At 57.4% G+C, this 22,158-nt stretch overlaps 1 protein-coding gene across 1 annotated transcript; it reads right to left on the bottom strand.

Annotated features, from left to right (window-relative positions):
* Positions 1–1,702: 1,702 nt before the first annotated feature.
* ATP6V1B1 (ATPase H+ transporting V1 subunit B1) lies at positions 1,703–21,220 on the bottom strand. Its single transcript, XM_004609136.2, has 14 exons — positions 21,109–21,220; positions 15,196–15,251; positions 9,037–9,135; positions 8,771–8,864; positions 8,252–8,329; positions 7,553–7,692; positions 6,429–6,530; positions 5,651–5,748; positions 4,647–4,770; positions 4,290–4,440; positions 3,963–4,045; positions 2,288–2,392; positions 1,960–2,089; positions 1,703–1,866 (listed from the first exon to the last, which is right to left on the bottom strand). The coding sequence occupies exons 1-14, from the start codon at positions 21,218–21,220 to the stop codon at positions 1,703–1,705; spliced, it is 1,536 nt and encodes a 511-aa protein (XP_004609193.1).
* Positions 21,221–22,158: the final 938 nt, after the last annotated feature.

Here is a 22,158-nt window from a genome sequence, read left to right as displayed (position 1 = left end):
TTCTCTTTCCCCCTCTTCTTCTCAGAGTGGGCCCCCCACTTGGGGTTCTCACTGGGTGGGGAGGGGAGCCCAGCAAGAGCACAGGGATGGCCCCCTGCATATGGCGGTGCTGGGGACCTACCCCTCCCCCCCTGCCTTGCACTGGTAGCCAGGCATTGCTCCTGATCCACATCCCGGGTTTGGGAACTCTTTCTGAGCGACTGAGAAGATTCAACGGTTGATTGGAATGACTGTACGACTCCAAATGGTGCGATTTTACCACTGTTTTAGCAATAGCAAGTGTTATGGTGGGTAAATTACACCAGTTAATCTATCAAGTAAAAGCAAACCTCTGTCCCGTGGCCACCTCACACCCAGAACCTTTCCCGCGTGTCACTGTGAAGTTTCTCCGGAGGAGGGTTTGCTCCTCAGGGCTTCTCTTTGGTGGCTGTGCATGATCAGGAATGTTGGTCTGAGATTCTCACACTTCAGCCCCTTTGCCTCAGAGGCTGCTTGTGGCTGCCTGGGGCCAGGCAAAGAGAGAGAGGGGGCCCTGGGATGGGGGGAAATGGCAGAGGGGTCCAAGAGGGGTCCTGGGAGGTAGGCAGCTTTCATAGCTGCTAAGAGCTGGATTTTTCATACATTCTTCACCCATTTCCTCCCTTTCTTTCTGATTGATTGCAAGCCCCACCTGGCCATACCTGGGCTCTACTCCCTGCTCTGAGCTCCAGGCACAGTGCCTGGGGGACCATATGCAGTACCTGGGGTAGAACCTGGGTGGGCCAGAGCACCTGGGCCACTGTGTTGTCTCTCCATCCCTCAGAACCTTTTTCTTTTGTTGGGCGGGGAGGTGGGGCACAGCCAGCAGCGTGTTCAGGGCTTACTCTTTGCTCTGTGTCCAGTGGAGTCAGGGGTCAGACAAGTGCCCCACCTGCTGTACTATCACTCCAGCCTGCAAGGTCTTTCTTTTTTTTCCTTTTTGGCTTTTTGAGTCACACCCGACAATGCACAGGGGTTACTCCTGGCTCTGCACTCAGAAATTACTCCTGGTGCTTGGGAGACCATGTGGGATGCTGGAAATTGAACCGGGGTTGGCCGCGTGCAAAGCAAACGCCCTACCTGCTGTGCTATTGCTCCAGCCCCCTGCAAGGTCTTAACAATGATAAACATCTCCCTGGGAGCAGTTCTCTGCTCAGCTGCTAAAACAGAATCGAGAGACTTTTTTTCCTGAAGTGGACGAATAGTTTAATAATAAGCTTCATCTGCTCATCATTCTCAGCATCAACGATTATCAATGTTTTTGGCAATCTTGTTTTCACATTCTTTACCTTGTTCTTTTAGGGATTCTGTGTGTGTTTGTGGAAGCTTCACATGTGCAAAGTGTATGCTCCATCACTGAGCTACAAGCGCCGGCCTTGGGGTCTTTAGAAATACAAATTTAATCATCCCTATGAGAGAGAGAGAGAGAGAGAGAGAGAGAGAGAGAGAGAGAGAGAGAGAGAGAGCAAAAACTTTGCGCTTCTGTTTGATGCCAGCGCCAGGAATTAGAGAGGGGTGGAGCGAGGAGCGAGGGGCCTACCCCACTCCCATTACCAGAGGAGGGCAGAAGTTGGGGGCAGAAAGGATTGGTTCAAAAGTATGCGGGGGGACCTGGCGTATGGGGAGGTGGATGGACAAGGGCACAGAGCGCAGCGGGTGGTCCCTGAGTGCGCGGCCAGAGCGGCTAGAGCGCGGTGTCTGAGCCGGGGTCCTGCGGCGCCCCCTCGCGGGAGTAGAACTCTTCGATCACCGTCTGCGGGATGCGCTTCAGCATCTCCTTGGGGAAGATGCGCAACAGCTTCCAGCCCAGGTCCAGGGACTCGAACACGGAGCGGTTCTCGTAGGGGCCTGCGGGGGCAGTGCGGCCGCGTGAGGGGAGAGTGGGCGCGTGCGCGAGCGTCAGAGCAAGGTGCCGAAGGAGGTCATTTCCCAACGCCTCACCCTGGTTGATGAAGTTCTTCTCGAACTTCTGCAGGAATTCCAGGTAGAGCAGGTCCTCCGAGGTGAGCGCCTCCTCCCCCACCACCGCCTTCATGGCCTGCACGTCCTTCCCGATGGCGTAGCAGGCATACTGGGGGGGGGGGCGGAGGGGCAGGCGGTCACCACGGTTTCAACGGGGGAGCCAGGGACCCCTGAGATCACTCGGTGGGGACCCTTTGGCACGGGGAGGGGGAGGAATTCCTCCAAGAGGAGAGTAAATGCTCCCGAGTGGACCCAGCCGCCCCCGCAGGTGAATCTGGCCAGCTGCCGCCCCCAGGACCCTCCTCACCAGCTGGTTGGAGACGTCTCCGTGGTCCTTTCTGGTCATGCCCTCCCCGATGGCCGACTTCATCAGCCGAGACAGGGACGGGAGCACGTTGATGGGCGGGTAGATCTGGGGGGAGTGAAAGAGGAAAGAAGCTGACATCAGGGTCCCCATTTCCGTTTCCTTGCCTACTTGTCTCCCACCACCCCACCCCACCCCTGCCCCTTCTGTTTCTTCCCCACATTCTGGGACTTGGGTGGCGCACAGTCTGAGACAGTGGAGGGGGAACGTGGCATCAGTCCACGGAGGACTTGCTCTTGTAAACTGCTCTGGGCACTGGCCAGGCTGCGGGGTCCTGATCAGCCAGAGCGGAAAAAGAACCTGTGAGCACAGGAAACTTCTGGCGCCAAGGCTGGGACAGGCACGGGAGAATGGTTTGGCTCACTGTTCACCACTTGCTTGTATCACCTGCCCACATTTTGGGGAGATGGGTGAGGGGTTTATCCAAATGGTGCTCGATAAACCCTGAGGCCCCAACTGGCCATTCCAGCTAACTAGACAGGGGGTTCACTGCAAAGTCCAGAGGATATGCTGGTGGGGGCTGCAGTGCTGGGGACCTCCAGCTCACAGCCAGGGGGGCCTCCATGCTGCCCCTGTGGTGCTCAGGGAACCGTGTGATGCCCGGCATTGAACCCAGGTCGGCATGTGCCCTAACCACAGTACTATCTCCCGGCCCTTTACAGGGATCAAATCTCTCATCTAAGCTAAGATGTAGCTTAGCTACATCTCTCCATCCACATTTCCTGTTGGAAGCAGGTGACTAGGAAGAGAAGAGAAATGGAGTTTGCTCTCTACTGTCTGCTTTCTCTCAGCTGCCTGGGCACTGGTTTGCTCTGGGGACACGTGACCATGCTCAGGGCTTGTTCTTGGCCATGAGCTCAGAGCTTGGGGGACCACATGGAGCATCCTGGGGCTCGCCCTTAGCTTGGCCACGTGCAAAGTGAATGTACTACCCGCTATACTATTTCCAGCCCCAGCTATCTTGCTTTTTAAAAATACACACTTAATTTTATTTGGGGCACTTTGATTTTTAATACTGTTCATGATAGGGCTTCATGCATGCGATGTTCCACACCACGCCCACCTTGAGAGAGTCCACTTCCCTCGGCCACTATCTATTTCCTGTTCCAACTGCCCCACAACCCTCCCATCACCCCCCCCCACACACACACACACACTGTGTCTGCTCAGTACTGTGGTCCAGTTCTCCAGTTCTGCTGCCACCTTGTTTGCCCTCCATCATGTGACTGTGTGATTGATAGTATTTGTTCGGTGTTTGGGTTTTTTTTGGGAGGGGCACACCCAGCAGTGCCCACAGGGCTTACTCTTGACTCTGCACTCAGGGTTTACTCCTGGTAGATTCAAGGGACCATATGGGATTCTGGGGATCAAAATAGAGTGCCTGCAAGGCAAGCACTGTACCCACTGTGCTATCACTCCAGCCCCTGCTTGTCCCGTTTTATACAAAAGGAAACCCAGGATCCCAGAGAGGAAATGAGAGAAATCCCAGAGAGATTCATCCAGGTCCCAGGGCTGGAAGGCAGGATTTCATCGGACCTGTCTCCTGTCAGAGCCCCGTACTCTACCAGTGAAAGTGGTGTGTGTGTGGGGGAGGGGCACGGCAGGGAGGGGCCGGTACCTGTCTGTTATGAAGCTGTCTGTCCACGTAGATCTGTCCCTCTGTGATGAAGCCCGTCAGGTCTGGGATGGGGTGGGTGATATCTACCAGGAAATGCAGGGGTCTCAGGATGGGTGGGGTCCAGGCGTCCATCCCCCTGGGGCTCTCTGGGCTCCACCCCCCTCAGGAGGGAGTGGGGGCAAGGAAAGGACATGTCTGTGTTGACGGGTGTGCAGAAGGACCTCACATGTCTGCAAGTAGCTGGGGGCCCTTTAAGTGTGTGTGGCGGGGGGGGGGGTATGGGGTGTGCAGGGGCGGCCGTGGGCAGGGCCGGGCTGGCTGGCTGACCGTCATTGGGCATGGTGAGGATGGGGATCTGTGTGATGGAGCCTCCGCGGCCCTCCACGCGCCCCGCCCGCTCATAGATGGTGGCCAGGTCCGTGTACATGTACCCAGGGAAGCCTCGGCGTCCTGGCACCTCCTCTCTGGCCGCTGAGACCTGCAATATCCAAGGGTGTGGGGGTGACCAGGAGGCCCACACCAGGGTTGTCCGTGGGGTGAGCGCAGAGCCTGGGTGAAGAAGGTGGGGGATAGAAAAGAGCTGGGGCTGCCAGAGTCTCCTGGGGCTCTGGACGGAGGGAGGGGGGGTAGGGAGAGGTGGGGAGAGGCCTGGCCCTGACCCCCCCCCCCAGCCAGCCACCTCACCTCCCGCAAGGCCTCTGCATAGGAGCTCATGTCCGTGAGGATGACCAGCACGTGCTTCTCACACTGGTAGGCCAGGAACTCGGCGGTGGTCAGGGCCAGGCGCGGGGTGATGATGCGCTCAATGCTGGGGGGGGCAGCCAAGGATTAGAGCGGGTGGGGGGCCACCTCCCCAGCCGGGCCCTCAGCCATCCCACCTGTGTCCCGGGGCGAGGGGACGGGGCTGGGAGGGGCGAATGCCTGCCAGGGCATGGCCTCCCTCTGGGCAGAGACGGGCTGGCCGGGGCTGGTCTTCCGCAGCGCGTTCACGGCACCCTCAGAGGCGGTGCCCAGCACCTCTCGTGAGTTCACGCCTCTGCTTCACTGCTCTGCACCCGACACCAAATGCCTGTGGGCGTTTTTCTTTTGGGGACATCACTGTCACCTCTGGCGTTCTGTCATTTTTCCCTCTGGAAGATCCCCATTCTCTGGAATTTGGTTTGTAATAGAATTTGGTTTTCACCCAACTTGTCTCAGATTTAACTCACATTTTAGAGACTTCCTCAATAGCGTTTTTTTTTCTATTTGTTTTTCTTTTTTGGGTCACGCCCTGCAATGCACAGGGGTTACTCTTGGCTCATGCACTCAAGAATTACTCCTGGTGGTGCTCAGGGGACCATATGGGATGCTGGGAATCGGACCCAGGTCGGCTGCGTGCAAGGCAAACGCCCTACCTGCTGTGCTATCACTCCAGCCCCCAATAGCGTTTTTTTTCTATTAAAAAAATTTCGGGGTATCTCTGGAGTGGTGACTTCAGGGAAGTGATAGAAGTGGTGGGGGCAAAGAGGCTGTGGGCCACAGGTAAGGTCAAGGGTGGCTCTTCTTCCTCCCCCTGACCCTGCCTCAGTTTCTTCATGTGCACCTCAGGGCGGTTCCTCTCCTCCCCCAATTGAGACTGGTGGGAGTCTCAGGAGCAGGGGACAGAACCTGCTTCTCTCAGGGGTGTGGGCTGTGGGGGGAGGGCTCACGTGGGGTCGTTGGCCAAATTCAGGAAGAGGCAGACGTTCCCCATGGTGCCGTTCTGCTCGAAGTCAGACTTGAAGAACCTGGCCGTCTCCATGTTCACCTGCGCACACGCGGAGGGCTGTGGACGCCGGGTCCTGTGCCCACGGGACCTTTATCCTTCCCATCCCTTCCCAGTGCAGCATCTGGACCCACACTCAGGAAGGAGAGAGGCAGGCGGGAGGTCACGTGCCCCTGTACTGAGGGGGCAGTCATCAGACCCCCAGAGAGAGGCTCAGACTTCATTGGGGTCTGCCCAGTACTGGGGTCCCTGATTTGACTTCTCAATGCTGTCCTGTCTCCTCAGATTCCCTGGACATGTCCCAAGGGTCACCTCGCCCTACTGTGGAATCTGCTCTCATCCCATCAGTTCCACACCAGACAGGCACTGGGTGCTGTGCTGCACAAGGAGGATAGTGCCTCCCCCGTCAGACAGACAGGGGGCTCTGTTCTGCACAAGGATAGCACCTCCCCCATCAGACAGGCACTGGGTTCTGCTCTGCTCAAGCAGGATGGTGCCTCCCCCATCAGACAGGCACTGGGTTCTGCTCTGCTTATGCAGGATGGTGCCTCCCCCATCAGACAGGCACTGGGTTCTGCTCTGCTCAAGCAGGATGGTGCTTCCCCCATCAGACAGGCGCTGGGTTCTCTGCTCAAGCAGGTTGGCACCTCCCCATCAGATCAGGCTGGACTTGGCAGACGCACCCTGGCTGCCCCCAGCCACAAGACGTGCTATCTTCTTACCCCCATGGCTGCAAAGACAATGGCGAAGTTGTCATCATGATAATCCAGCACAGCTTTGGACTTCTTCACCAGCCCGGCCTGGCGGCAGATCTGGGCAGCTATCTGGGGCGGGGAGGAGTTGGGGAGGGAGGACATCAGCGCCCCCTTAGAGACACACTGAGGAGAGGGAGTTTTCTCTGTCCTCTCCCAGGCCCTTTGGTGGAGAAGGGGCTGCCCTGCCCACAGCCTTTCTCAGGGAGGGGCCACCCAGCTCTCAGGCTGCCAGAGAAAGGGGCACAATGACAGTTCTCAAGAGCCTCAGAAGGAGAGGAGAGGGAGGAGGGGGAGGGAAGATAAAGGGGGGAGGAGGGAGAAGAGGAGAGGGAGAGAGGAGAGGGAAGAAGAAAGAGGGCAGGGGGGAGGGAGGGGAGAGGGAGAGAGAGGGGGAGAGGGGGTGGGGGAGAGGGAGGAAAGGAGAGGGAGTAGGGGAGTGGGAGGAGGGGAGCAGAAGGAGGTAAGAGGGAGAAGGGGAGGGGAGTAGTAGTACAGTGGGTAAGGAGTTTGCCTTGCACGCAGGTGACCGGGGTTCGAGTCCCAGCATCCCATATGGTCAACCGAGTACTGCCAGTAGTAATTCCTAAGTGCAGAGCTAGGAGTAACCCCTGTGCATCACTAGGTGTGACCCAAAAAACGGGGTGGGGGGTGGGAAGAGGGAGGAGGGGAGAGGGAAGAGAAAAGAGGGAGGAGGGGAGAGGGAGGGAGGAGTGGGAGAAGGGAAGAGGGAGGAAGGGAGAGGGAGAAGGGAAGAGGGAGGAAGGGAGAGGGAGAAGGGAAGAGGGAGGAAGGGAGAGGGAGAAGGGAAGAGGGAGGAAGGGAGAGGGAGAAGGGAAGAGGGAAGAGGGGAGAAGAAGGAAGGGAGAGAAGGGGGAGAGAGAGGAGGGAGGAGGGGGAAGAGGGAGGAAGGGAAAGAGGGAGGAGGGGAGAGGGAGGAGGGGGAAGAGGGAGGAGGGGATAGGAATCCAGACCACTGTGCTGTGAGAAGCCAGGCTGGTTTCGGGGAGCTGGGCAGGCCTACCCTGCCCACTTGTCCACCTCTCGGGGCCTCTCTGCCCACTCCCCGACCTCGGCCTTCCCCTCCCCCTCACTTCATTGTGGGGGAGCCCGGCCGCCGAGAAGATGGGGATCTTCTGGCCGCGGGCGATGCTGTTCATGATGTCGATGGGCGAGATTCCCGTCTGAATCATCTCCTCGGGGTAGATCCGGTTGTGGGGGTTGATGGGCTGGCCTGGACAGGGAGATGGGGCCATCTGAGGCTTAGGTCCTTCCCCTCACCTCCCGTCATCCCCCCAATATCTCCACGTGAACCTGCATTTAAATAGCCTGCTTGCCTGTGGCTGACCCCAGTTCCACCCCCAGCACTATATGGATCTCCCAGCACTGCTGTGAGGGGCCCCCAACCCCCAAATGAATAAATCAGCAGCTCCTGGACAGCGCTGCTCTGGGTGTTGGAAGCGGCCAGCAGGCTGGTGTCTCAGGCTGATCCCCTGGGCCCGGCCACCCTGTCCACCTCCTGTCTACCTGCACGGCCTCGGGCAAGCAGCCCCCAGGGGTGTCTCCTGTGTGAAGTCCCGCCCAGCTGTGAGGGCATCAGACGGGTGTGTGAGACTCTGCTGCAGAGTGGGGGGCAGGGACCCTGGTCTCCTGTCACACAGCGCCTGGCCTGGGAGTGAGCCCTGAGCACTCCCGGGCCCTGTGTCTGGGACAGAATTTCCAAGGTGCTGGCTGGGGTGGGGAAGGAGGCTGGGCGCTGGGCCCTGACAGCCACTGGGCCTCAGGCCACTCACCGTTGATGTCCAGGAAGTCCTCGGCCATGACCACGGGCCCCTGATCGATGGGCTTGCCGGAGCCATTGAACACCCGCCCTATGGTGTGGGGGTGTCGGAGAAAGTGAGGGGCCAGCCGCGAGTCTCACTCCGGCCCTCCTTCCACTCCCTCCCCCGGGCTTGTCCCTGTCCCTTCCAGGCTGACCTGGGGAGCACCCCTCCTCCCCAGATGCCTTTACAAGTGACTTCTTGGCCCAAGACAGTTCTAGAGGTGGGGCTTTAGGATTGTCATGGGACAGGATGAGGGGACCCCGTGCATTTCAGCCCCCTCTCATCAATGCCCCTGGGGGCCTCAGTTGTATGGACCTTCCCCGATTATGCCCCCCCCCCCCGGGGACCAGGTGTGGCTTTAGGTGCTGAGAAAAGAAGACCTGACCTCAAGGTCCCCCACTGACCTCAGAGCGCTGGCAGGTAAGCAGGCATGTAAGCCGAGCGGTGGGGGGGGGGGGGCTCAGGGGCACACCCCCCCCTTCCCCTTACCCAGCATGTCCTCTGACACGGGGGTCCGCAGGATGTCCCCGGTGAACTCGCAGGTGGTCTTCTGAGCATCGATCCCGGAGGTCCCTTCAAACACCTGTGGGCACAGGAGGGTGGTTTCCCTCGAGGTGGGTGGGGGTGGGGCGTCCCCGTGGCCAGCTCTGAGCAGGGCGTTCCACGGGGGAAAAGGGCGTTTCCCGCCCTCGGAGCTGATAGAGTCACGGGCTGCGGGGTCACTCATCCCATGGCTCAGAATTCTGCTGGCTTACCTGGACAATCGCCTTGGTCCCAGCCACCTCCAACACCTGCCCGCTCCGCTGAGTTCCATCCGGGAGGGTGAAGTTGACGATCTCAGCGTACTGGGCAAACTGGCAGGAAGGACCCAGAGCTGAAGTCCCCAGCACCTTCTACCCCTCCTTCCTAGCTCCAGCCTCAAGTTCCTGCCTCCTTTTGTGCCAGCCCAGACAATTTTGGACTAGGAAGGTGAAATTTGGATTCTACCAGAGAGGACAGGAACTCCCTCTTTATTTTTTGTTGCCCACTTTATTTAAACACTGTGATTTACAGGGACTGGAGAGATAGCACAGCAGGTAGGGCATTTGCCTTGCAGGCAGCTGACCCGGGTTCAATTCCCAGTATCCCATATGGTCCCCTGAGCACCACCCGGAGTGATTCCTGAGTGCAGAGCCAGGAGTAACCCTGTGCATCGCCGGGTGTGACCCAAAAAGAAAAAATAAAACAACACTGTGATTTACAAAGTTGTTCGTGCTGATTTGTTACTAGGCATTCAATATTCCAACACCGATCCCATCACCACTGTCACTTTCCCTCCACCACTGTCTCCAGTTTCCCTTAAGCCTGTCCCCACAGCAGGCCCACGGTAATTTATTTTGTATTGCTTGTTACCACTAAATAGCAGGTGGAATGATCCAAAAGCATTTCCTTAGAAGAAAATGAGAGAAAAGCGTGATATCTCACCATGGGGACACTAAGTCCTTGTCTGAGGGTTTACTAGCTGCTGTTGCAAGTTAAGTCTTCTGGGTTGATGTTTATATTAGTTGAGATTAGTTGGGTTCTACATTACCTTTCCGTCCAATCTGATGAGAAACACCCGTGTTAGTCTAGGAGACCCAGGTTTAGAACCGGAGTTCTGATTGCCTCATAGAAGCTGTGTGACATCCTGGGAATTGCTGAATGTCTCTAAGCCTTGTTCTCATCATCTTAAATTGGGGGAGATTGAGACCTGCTGACTGTCTCGAAAGCACCAGACCATAAGCTCTAACCCCAGTGCTGCCCACGTATGCCATGCATGGGCCTGGTATCTCTGCTATCTGGGACCGCCGGTGTAGCACCTAAAGTGTGCAACTGTGAGCACCACAACTTCAGAGATGGGAGCACCATGGCTAAGAATGTGATCCCCGGCAGGCAAGTGTGGGAGCATCAACCATAGCCAGAATGTGCACAAATCCCTAGGAGGCAGCGGGTGAACACTACAACGAGGTGTGTGGCTCTGGTCAAGTGCGGGGTACTCGGGTCACCACGAGAGCCAAGGCCGGGCAAAGAGAGGCTTAGAGGCAATGCTTTCAATGGGTCACCTGTTTATACTGGAATTGAGGGAAGGTCACGGAGCATGAGAAGTTGTATGTCACAGGACGGTAGAAAAAACAGCAGCATGAAAACTTTAAAAGTGGGATGGAGGGGGTGGACATCTCAAAAGTCTGGACTGGGAACCCTGGGTTGGAACCCTGGCACCTCATGGTCCCCTGAGCACCACTAGATAAGGTCCAAAATTTTTTTTTTTGTTTTTGAGTCACCCAGCATTGCTCAGGGGTTACTCCTGGCTCTGCACTCAGGAATTCCTCCTGGCTGTGCTCGGGGGACCATTGGGAAGCTGGGGGTCAAACCTTAGCTGGCCACATGAAAGGCAAATGCCCTACCCACTGTACTATTAGTCTGCTCCCCCGAAAAACAAATTTTATTTTAAAAAAGATCCATAGCCAGAGTACAGCTGATAGGGCACTTGCCTTGCACGTGGCCAATGGGGTTTGATCCCCAGTACCCCATTTGGTCCCCTGAGCCCCGCCAGCAGTGATCCCTGAGCACAGAGCCTTGAGTAAGCCCTGAGCACCATCAGTGTGGCCCAAAATCCAGACAAAAAAAAAAACAAACCCCATAGAATGGATGAGATAAAATGTTAGCAGTTGGGTGGATGGATATGCCTTGGACTATCTTTCATTTTGCAACTTTTTCTACATTTCAAAATAAAAAAATAATAAAAGTAAAGTATAACCATGGGGAAAGGAACACAATTTCTTATTTGAAGATGACACTTTATATCTAGAAAAAATAGGGTGAGTTTTTAAAATAAACACAAAATGAGGGGGCTGGAGCGATAGCACAGCGGGTAGGGCGTTTGCCTTGCACAGTGCCGACCCGGGTTCGATTCCCAGCATCCCATATGGTCCCCCAAGCACTGCCAGGAGTGATTCCTGAGTGCAGAGCCAGGAGCAACTCCTGAGCATTACCAGGTGTGACCCAAAAAGAAAAAAACACAAAATGAAATAATTTGTAAATCAATAAAAATCAGTATCTTTTGTCTTGTTATCTTACACTAGCAACAAATAGAAGAGGAAATGAGGATAAAACTTAGAAAATACTTGGAAATAAATTTAACAAGAAGGGACAAGAAAATGATTTTAAATAATCTGTATAATAGAGAAGGGATCACTGAGAAAATGATGGCTGGAGGAATCAGTCGGGATGGGAGATGTGTGCTGAAAGTAGATAGTGGACCAAACATGATGACCTCTCAGTGTCTGTGTTGCAAGCCATAATGCCCAAAAGTAGAGAGAGAGTATGGGGAATATTGTCTGTCATGGAGGCAGGGGGAGGGTGGGAAAGGGGCGTATACTCGGGATATGGTGGTGGGGAATGTGCACTGGTGGAGGGATGGATGTTTGATCATTGTGAGATTGTAACCCAAACATGAAAGCTTGTAATGATCTCCTGGTGATTCAATAAAATTAAAAATTAAATTAAAATTTAAAAATCTGTATAAAAAGATGCAAAGACAAGCTTTAAACACATGGGGAACATTGACTTTTAAGAGATAATAGCTTCTTATCATGAAAATATAAATCCTCAGGACTGGAGTAGTTGTACAGCAGCTAGGACATTTGTCTTGCACCTGCTGAACCCTGGTCTGATCCCCGGCATCCTGTATGGTCCCCTGAGCACCACCAGGAGTAATTTCTGAGAGCAGAGCCAGAAGTGACCCCTGAGCACCACCAGGAGTGCCTGCCTTCAAAACAAAAACTAGCAAACAACAAATATATAAATCCTTTCCAAAGGCATGTTAAATAAATGTTTTCTCTGCGTCATTTCCTCTAGGTCTCCTATGCTCCAATTGCCAGGGAATACTCAGTAGCAGTCAGGGAAGCGAGCAGTGCTGCGGGACGTGTCTTATCATGGCAGCCTGACGCTAAGTGTTGGTTTGGAGGACAAATGACTAAGGAGGACAAGCTAGAAACAGACCCCAGACTTGAGGAACTATGGTGGAAGAAATGTACAATCCTAGTTCACAGTGGGGAGAAAAGGATTTATTGAACAAATGGCTAACCCAAATAGGTTTCTCTTGAGAAGATACCCATATCACAATACAGATACATCGCAGGCAGAAAGATACTGGAGTAGGGCTGGAGCAATAGCACAGCAGGTAGGGCATTTGCCTTGCGTGCGGCCGACCCGGGTTCGATTCCCAGCATCCCATATGGTCCCCTGAGCACTGCCAGGAGTAACTCCTGAGTGCAGAGCCAGGAATAACCCCTGTGTATCGCCCGGTGTGACCCAAAAAGAAAAAAAAAAAACCAAGATACTGGAATAAAAGCTACAGCAAACAAACAAACAAACAAACAAACAAACAACAACAACAAAACAACTGTAGAAGAACATTAATTCTTGCCTTTCTTCCTGAATAAAGACCTGAAAGTAAGAGAAGAGTAAGACAAGAAATCCTGAGGTTGTATTCCAAAAAAAGAAAGAAAAGGAAATAGCACATTATATTCACATTTGGAATTACAGTCTGGCAAGGATGTCATAATGATAATGAACGTGAGTAAGCAGATGCACCTCCACTCAGGGCAAAGACTTCCTGGAGGAGGAAGTACACTCTAGGCTGAGGGAGACGCTCAACTTACCTTCATCAGGGAAATGCAAATAAAAAGCAAGTGATGGAGAGATGCTCAGGCTAACAGAGAGGCTGGGAGGGCCTTTCAGAGGCGCATGCCAAAGCTAACCTCTTGCTGTCTACCTTATGTCTTTTGGAGGGGGTGATTTGGGGGCACGTCTGCAGAGCTCAGGGCTAATCCTGGCTCTGCACACAGGGCTCACTCCTGGCTGTGCTCTGGGGACCATCTATGGTGGCGGGATCCAAACGGGACCACTACTCACAAGGCCCTTCCCCCTGTCTTATCTCCTGGTGCTTGCAGCAGGCCTTCATCTGTCTCCTGAGGTTGAGAAGAGCCAAGTGTGTGGAGGTTTGTTGTTGTTATTGTTGTGTGTGTGTGTGTGTGTGTGTTTTGCTTTTTGGGTCACGCCCGGCGATGCACAGGGGTTACTCCTGGCTCTGCACTCAGGAATTACCCCTGGCGGTGCTCAGGGGACCATATGGGATGCTGGGAATCGAACCCAGGTTGGCAGCGTGCAAGGCAAACGCCCTACCGGCTGTGCTATCACTCCAGCCCCCTGTTGTTGTTTTTTTTTTCAAGTGTGTCTTTGTTTCACTGGTTACAAGGTGTGGGTCCTTCTTTTCCTTTTTGTAACCAGAAGAAAAATAATATATTGGGGGCACTCTGGAGGAGCAGAGCAAGCAGTTCCCATCATCATGACTGTCTCTCTAGCTGCTGCCCGTGGAACAAGACCAGCAGCCTCAGTTCCCCAACTGGGTGTGACCACTGGGGTGAGAGGTGTCCTCTACTGAGGTCGGGAACTTATGGCAGTTCTGCTTCTCGCTGAGGGAAGCACAAGCTTGGGGGGCGAGCCTTGTCTTGGAAGAGGCCTCCAGAGGGCCTTCGGGTCCTACCCCCACCCCCCGCCCCCGCCTCCCCCTCGGCACAGCGCACGGGGAGGAACAGGGGATCCTTGGAGCAATGCTCTAAGGCTGTCGAGGAGGCTCCGCCCTGCCCACGTCTTCTCTGCCACAAGAGGGCGCCCCAGAGCAAGGCCCGCTGGGCTCGGCTGGGGAGACGCTGCGTCCTGGCTCTGCAACCCGGGACCAGAGCTGCTAAAAGGCTCAGGCGGGAGCGCAGCCAGGGAGCACCGCCGGCCTCGACCCAAGCACCTCCACCGTGTCCACACTGACCCCCGCCCCCAAGAAAGCCCCCTAAGAGAACCACAGCAGGAGATTAAAAACAAAACTAAACCCTCCTCTGCAGGTGGGGCTGGTTGGGTGCGCGAGCAGGGAGGAGGGCGAAGAGCAGCGGAGGCGGAGCCCCTGAGCGTGGAAGTCAGAGAAAGCAGACTCAGTTTACCAGGGGAAGGGCCGCTCCCTGCCGTTCTCGGCTAACGGGGCCTCCGGGTTCATGCGAGAGCCCCCTCCGAGTCCCGCCAGTCAGCACCTGTGCACACACCCTTTTCCCAACTGTCAAGGGGGTTGAGTTAGGACACGGGTCACAGACCACCCGAGTGACTGATGGGGTTACTGACGGGTCTGTCTCTCCAGTGGCAAGGGGAAACTGGAGGATGAAGACACCAGTGCACCCTGGGCTCACAGAGGGAAAGAGAACGGGCAGTGCTTGGCTATATATGTTTCGGGAGATAAAGGAAGCCCCTCTGCACCCCCTCTCTCCCACCCCCCCCAGCCCCTTTCCTTGATCTAGTTCCTAGTCCAGAAATACCAGGCTCTACCTATAGCGCCACCTTCTGTCTGCATTTGGGCACAGGGACCATGAATTCTTCCATCCTGGTCAAATGGAACAATCTGAGGGACAAATCTTACCTAGATGAGAGGCTTTTAATTTAGGAATAAGACCTTTGGATTGTATGTAGACCTGGGCTGGAGGGTGTGGGCGTGGCTCAAAGGACTAAAGCACATGCTTTGTACCCGTAACTCCACACACATAACACTTCCCACCCCGCCGCCCCTCCCACTGCCTCCAAAAGCCTTAGAAGCTGTCTGGCTCTGGGGTGTCAGCCACTTCCTTCCCCGCAGGAGCCCCCTGAAGGGCATGGCAGGGAGGCCCCTGGATCCTGCCAGGCTCTGCAGGAGGAAGGGGGAAAGCTGCTCCCCAAAACCTAAGACCCACTGAGAAGGCAGGAAGGGGTGGGATCAGGGCGCCAGAGGCCCCAAGGGGGCATGGAGGACGCAGCAATTGGCAGCAATTCCAACCCTGTGTAATGATGTGGAGCCCCGGAAGTGGGGCAAGTCTTACCTTGACCTGATCCAGCACCACCAGAGGCCCATTGACGCTGCACACGGTCCTGTAGGCTGGAGGGGGGGTGGGCAGAGAGAGCTCATACTCAGACACACACATGCACACACAGAGACATATACATGCACACATGAATGCACACACAGATACAGATGCATATGCACGCACAGATACGTGCATATACACATACACATGCACATAGAGACATGCACACTGACACAGGCATGCATACACGCAAACATGCACACATGGCATGCACACACATGCATGCACACAGGCACACAGATACACATGCACACAGATATACATGCATCTGTGCACACACAAATAGACACACGTGTGTCCACAGAGACACACTTCTGCACACATTTAAGCATCCTCTGCCTTTTCTCCCTCCACATGCCACCCCACCCCCTCCCCAGCTGGCTCGTCAGAGTCATTAGCAGAGACAGGGCCAGCCACCATTGCTGTAAGGGTCATGCCCCTGCCCGCAGGGCCCCCTGCCACCTTGGACACCTGCAGCAGGCTGGGGGCAGGCGGGGGCAAGGCCAGAGGCCACTCAGAGCCCTCCTCCAGCTGTACAGGCTTTTCTCACCCCTGAGGTTGCTTCCCTGCAGGCCTCAGCCCCCACCTCACATAATCCTTCCTGCCACTGACATTTTCCAAAGGCTTCCGGCTTGAATTGCCCTCCCGGCCACGCCAGGACTGAGCACAGTTGGGGGATGGGGGGGAGCAGTTGCATAGGAAGGAAACCAGGCCCTGATCCCACTAGGTTCTGGTGGGGCTGGGGGCGGGAGGGGGTGGAGGGGGTGGATGAGGGTGGTACAGGACACAAGCAAGAAGCAAAATGTCCTGCTGATGCTAGAGAGACCCACAAACAGGGAACTGAGCTCAGCTTATGGCGGTAACTAGGCCAAATACCAAGAACACACAGAGAGAGTGAGAGAGAGAGAGAGAGAGAGAGAGAGAGAGAGAGAGAGAGAGAGAGAGAGAGAGAGAGACAGAGAGAGAGAGAGACAGAGAGACAGAGAGACAGGCAGACAGCAGGAGATAAGGCACTTGGCTTGCACTCAGCTGACAGTGGTTAGAATCCTGAGTGCCATGTGGGGTCTCCTGAGCACAAAGCCAGGGGTAGCCCCTGACACAGCACCCCGTCCCGCCCCACTCCCCCAAACTTGCTCCTCAGCCCGGTCCTCTCCAGCCAGCACCCGAGCTTCTCCTGGGTGTCATTGCTGACCCCATGCCTTCCCCTCCGCCCACTCCCCATCCTCATCCTCCAGCCTTGGGAGGGTCGAATCCAAGGGTCCAGGCACAGTGGACCAGAGCTCCAATGTGCCACCCCCAGCAGCTCCAGGGAGTCCCCTGGGGCGCCTCCACGCCTCACTGGCCACCCGCAGTCCACTCGCAGTGAGTTGGAGCAGCTTTGATGCTGGTGGCCCTCCAGACTGGGACCCAGCTCTTTACCGGTCACTCTCCTGCCCCTTCCTTGGCCATCGACTTCCCTTGTCAAGCCTCCTTGCTTCCTGTCTCCTGGCCACTTACCTGTCAAGGACCTGTCGCCTGTGTAGCTCAGCATGTGTCACCTGTTATCCCTAGCCTCCTCCTGCCCTTGTCTGGGTGACAAACAGACAGGCCGGGGGCTGGAGCTACCCCCTGGTGGCAGGAAGCTGGGCGAAGAGAGGCACCCCAGGAAGGACAGCCTCAGAGCTTCGGGACAGCAGGACAGCCGGACAGCTGTCATGTTCGTGGCCACCACCCCGTGTCGAGAAGGTGTTTGCCCACGGGGCCTCGGGCGAACACCTGTGCATAAACTGTGCCCGCTGTGCCTGGCTCTTCGCCCCACTCACACCCCTGCCTGAGCTGGCATGGGGTCCTCGCTCTGTGCCCCCAGTTTCTCAGCCCCAAACCGAGAGAGGGGCTGAGCGCTGGTGCCGCGGGCTCCTGGTTCTCTGTGAAGAGAGTGAGAGAGTGTGCCCAGGGCGCTGAGAGCGACCCCTACCTCCAGAAGGAAAGTGGAGAAGCGGGGTCACTTATACTGACCACATGGCCTTTATGACCATTCTGGACTGCAGGGCTGCGGGAGCTGTGGAATGGACTGAGGGCAGCAGGCAGGGCAGAAGGGGCAGATGTGCGGGCAGAGAGGGCAGGGGAGGGGAGAGAGAGGGCAGAGAGGGCAGGGGAGAGGAAAGACAGGGCAGAGAGGGCAGGGGAGGGGAGAAAGAGGGCAGAGAGGGCAGGGGAGGGGAAAGACAGGGCATAGAGGGCAGGGGAGAGGAAAGACAGGGCAGAGAGGGCAAGGGAGAGGAAAGACAGGGCAGAGAGGGCAGGGGAGGGGAGAGAGAGGGCAGAGAGGGCAGAGAGGGTAGGGGAGAGGAAAGACAGGGCAGAGAGGGCAGGGGAGGGGAGAGAGAGGACAGAGAGGGCAGGGGAGGGGAGAGAGAGGGCAGAGAGGGCAGGGGAGAGGAGAGACAGGGCAGAGAGGGCAGGGCAGGGGAGAGACAGGGCAGAGAGGGCAGGGGAGAAGAAAGACAGGGCAGAGAGGGCAAGGCAGGGGAGAGACAGGGCAGAGAGGGCAGGGCAGGGGAGAGAAAGGGCAGAAAGAGCAGAGATGTGAAGAGACAGGGCAGAAAGGGGAGAGGAAGGGAGAGAAGGGGCAGAAAGGGAGGGAGAGGCCCTGGTGGGCTGGGAATGGGGTAGGGAAGGGAGGAAGCAGGGTTGTCCATAAGGCCCCAGAGATCATGTTGTTCTGAAGACCTGTCACTTTTCAGCTCCTGCAAGTTCACAGCTGGTGCTCCCCAGCCCCATTCCTTTACCAAAATTCCTTTGCCAACCACTCTGCACTGGGGGGGTGGGGGGCAAGGAGAGGGGTCATCCCTGAGGTGGAGGGATGACCGGGAGCCTGGGCAGATGAGACCAGATGGGGGCAAGCTGGGGGTAGGCAGATCTGTCCTTGGAGGCCATCCGGCGCGGACAAGCCAAGACGGTGGCTGACCTTCCAAGGTATCCTTGGCAGAAGCCAGAGCTTTTGTGGCTTTTGTGGGTTTCCTCTGCCGTTCCCTGAGTGCCCATGGCCTGAAGTGGCAAGCGAGGACCCAGAAATCAGCCAGGACCTCCTGGGTTTGCCCCGAGTCAGGCTGGTCTCCCGTGTCCCCCCAGAATCAGCCCGGGAGCCTAGCGCGGAAGCCTGGGGGGTTGAAGGGTAGGGGGTTGGTGCGGGTTGGCGGGGGCGGGAGGGGGGCAGCCCTGGGAGCAGGACCAGAGACACGTGAGGGGAGGGGTGCTCCCTAATAGCTCTGCCGAGGCTTTTCAGACTCCGCGGCGGGCTCCGCGGGGCTCCATTGTCCGAGCTGACACCGGGTTGCACGGGGCAGGCCCCCGCCGGCCCCACCTCTCCACCCTTTGCTGTCACGGTCACAGCGGGGGGGCCGGGCAGCCCACTAATTAGAGCTCCGCGGGCCACACCTGCAGTGCTGGGAGGGGGAGCCCGGGCGGGTGAGGCCGGATGGGGGCAAGCTGGGGGCAGGCGGGTCCGCACCTCCCACCTCCTGCCCGGGACCTGGGATTAGTGCGCGAGGGCGGGGCTGGAAAGCGGGGCGCGGGAGGTGGGGGGAGGGACGCGGGCCACCGCGCTCACCCACTCCCCAGGCCTGTGCCTTTCCCCGAGGGAAGGAAGATACTGACGCCCGCAGGGCCCGCCTCCTCCCGCTCCGTGCAGCCTGCCGGACCCTCTGCACCGCTGCCCTGTCGCCCTCTCCCTGCACCCCTTTCTGCTCGGCACCTGCGTAAGGATCTTCCGCCTCAGTCTTTCCTCCTGCCGCCTTCAGCCCCCACCTCACCCCACCTCCCGCTTGGCCGTGCCCCCTCGGGTCCCCGGTCTGCTTTGCCCTCCTCACCTGGGCTCACCCACCCACCACCCTGCAGAAGGATCCCGGGTCTGGAAGGAACTGGCCCTGGATCCAGTCCCTCCACACCCTACCCCGACTTTCAGGTTTTTTCAGGTGTCTGGGGAGGAAGCTGGAGGGGACAGAGAGGGATGTGGGTCTCCAGGAAGCCGAGGGCACCCACTCGGGGAAAGTGGCTAAACCGGCCCTGCCAGGCCCCGGGGAACCAGCTCAGGTGCCTGGGAAGGGGGAAGTTGGGACCGGAGGAATCCAGCCTGCCCGCCTTGGGGGAGGGTCTTGGCCTCCCTGGCCCTGGGTGCCCCTCCCCGAAGCAAAGGCAGGCTCTGGCAAAGCCACGGGGGCTCCCCTGCTTCCTTTGGGGCCAGCAATGGCTGTAAATCTGAGGGGGACGTGGGCCTCCACACCAGGAAGGACCTGCACGGCCTGGTGGGGCCCGCCAGTGCCCGACCCAGCCCCCCCGTGCCTGTTGACCGTAAACAGTGGGCCCCTGGGAGCCCGCACAGACTCTCCGGGAGGCACATTCCAGGGAGGGGCAGGAGGGGGGCAGCCTCAGACCCCCACCCCCAACTGCTCCCCTGCACCGGGCAGCTTCAGCTGGTCGAGAGACTCGCCTCTCTCAGCCCGGGCAGTACCTAAGCAGGGGCTCTATTCCTGGGAGTTTCTGGTTCTGGAGGACCCCAGCTTGGAGAGGAGAGCCTGCCCCTCCCCAGAACAGGGCCCTGATGGGTGCAGCATGCAGGGCTCAGGGGCTGCCCACCCAGCCTTGCCCTCTGAGCAGCCGCCAGTGAGGCTCAGGGCTGGTCCAGCCCTGCTGCTTTATTCCAGTGAGCTGGGCCTGGGAGAACCTGAGGACCAGGAGTTCTGAAGAACCCGCCCTGTCCTTGGGCGAGGAGAGGCAGGGGAGGGGCGCCCCTGCAAGACCACCATCCCCACCTCTGCTGAGGCCTGGTGGGGTACATGCCTGCAAGGGGGCTGGCATACAGATCCCCGATGCACCCCCCAACTCTTCCCACACGAGGGTGACGTCACCCAGGTGCTCCCCATGAGTACACAGGCCTCCTTATAGACACACCATCACATACATACTCAAGACACGCTATCACATGCACATGGGAATACAGCCACACACTCACACACTGTCACACACACGTGGACATACACACTAACTACCACATATGCACTCAGACGTGTTGTCACATATGCACATGGGCATAAGCAGTCACACACTCAGACACACACAGTCACACAGACACATGCTATCATGTACATACTCTGGCACACAATGTCACATACACAGTCGCACCCAGACACACACTGTCATGTATACAGAGACATACAGTCACACTCAGACACACATTTTCATATGCATGCATGGATACACACTCACCCTCACGTCATACTCCCTGTCAACATACAACACACACACCCCCTTACAGACACACAGAGACACTCTCAATGTCAAGGGAGCACAAAGGCACAGTCATTGTGACTTACACTCATGGGTGTGGAAGCCTGCACACATTCACCCTTCCTTACCCCCATAGACACAGACCCCCACCCGGAAGGCACACCTGACAGACACCCACAAGCAGGACCGAGTGTCCCTGTTTCCCTGCATCTACTGTACACTGCCACCCACATGCCCCAAACACTTAGCTCTGCGTTTCCTCACACATAGTGTCCTAGTGTGGACACGAAATTGTGTGCACACACATGCACACATACACGCACACACACACGCACACGCACATGCACACAGTTGGGACCCTAGACTGCAGGAGCGGGCTGCTCTCACACACACACACACACACACACACACACACACACACACACTTGGGAGCACTCTAGGTTCTGCAGGAGCACTGCTGACAGGAAGTTCCTGAGCTACCTCTGCCGCTCCCTCAGCAGCAGCTTGGGCTGGGCGCCCACACTCCAGCTGCAGAGTGACCCGAGTCCAGGCAGCCCACGGCATCCCTCTCTGAGGCCTCCGCACCCCCAAAGCCGTACTCACTGACACGGGGGTGGGTGATGTAGTTGCGGGTGACCGCCTGCACGTGCTCCTGGGCAGCGGCCTGGTCACGGTCAGGGAGCCCCTGAGGCCTGTGGTCTACCTTGGCGGCCATGGTGGCACAGCAGGAAGGACGGAGGAGAAGCCAAGGCCGAGCTGGTGGCAGCTGGAGCTGGCGGGAGCCGCCTTCCTCCTCCTTCCTCTGGGCTTGGGTCTGAATTGCACAGGGAAACCCAGGGCTCTGGACAGCTTCCAGGTCTGGGAGGGGCCCGGAGGTGGGAGGTGGGTGGGAGGAGGGGCAGAGGGCAGAGGCTGGTTCTCACTGCCTTCTGGGTGGTTCCTGCCCCCACCCTGCCCTTGCCAGCACACTGTGGGCTCAGCCCTCCACCCTGCACTCAGGGGCGGCCTTCAGGAACTGAGCCTGTGTCCCCGCCACCAAACCGGGCCCATCAGCCGACAGCCTCCTGTCCCGTGGACAGCGCCCTGAGAGGGGAATGGGTGTCTCTCCACCTGAACCATGGCCCTGGGGTACAGCCTCTCCCCCACCCTCCCAAGTGTTCAGGCCAGAAAGCACCAGTGCAGGGGCCCTCTTTCTCCATGGCGGGATGGGGCTCACGTCCAGTGACCGCCCACCATCCGCCTGGGCACCCACATCTCCTTGCCAGCATCTCTCCAAGCTACCCGCCCTGAGCCCAGGAGGGGAGGAGCATGGGCCCCACATGGCCCAGGACAGCCAGTTTGAAACGGAATATGTTTCCCGGAGCAGGACAGCCGGTCTGAAACCGAATACACTCCCCAGGGCGGCCCACCTCCCTCTGCACTCCACGGAGCAGAAATCTCACCCTGCATGCTCCGCCTGAGAAGCACCTCAGGCCTGGGGCAGCCCCACGCACGGCATCCGGAAGGGCTCTGCGGGGTCTGCAGTCAGCAACCATCCTGGGGATTTGTGGGACTTCCAAGCAGTGCTCAGGGAACACTCATGACACCCAGCCAACCGCAGGGAAAAAGGCTTAGTCCAGGAGGTGGCAGGCCACGAAAGCCACATCCGGAAGC

Source organism: Sorex araneus, chromosome X, assembly GCF_027595985.1.
Source record: "Sorex araneus isolate mSorAra2 chromosome X, mSorAra2.pri, whole genome shotgun sequence".
Classification (NCBI taxonomy): domain Eukaryota; kingdom Metazoa; phylum Chordata; class Mammalia; order Eulipotyphla; family Soricidae; genus Sorex; species Sorex araneus.
The sequence above is the reverse complement of the archived record's forward strand: the minus strand, read 5'-3'. Positions and strand labels throughout refer to the sequence as shown.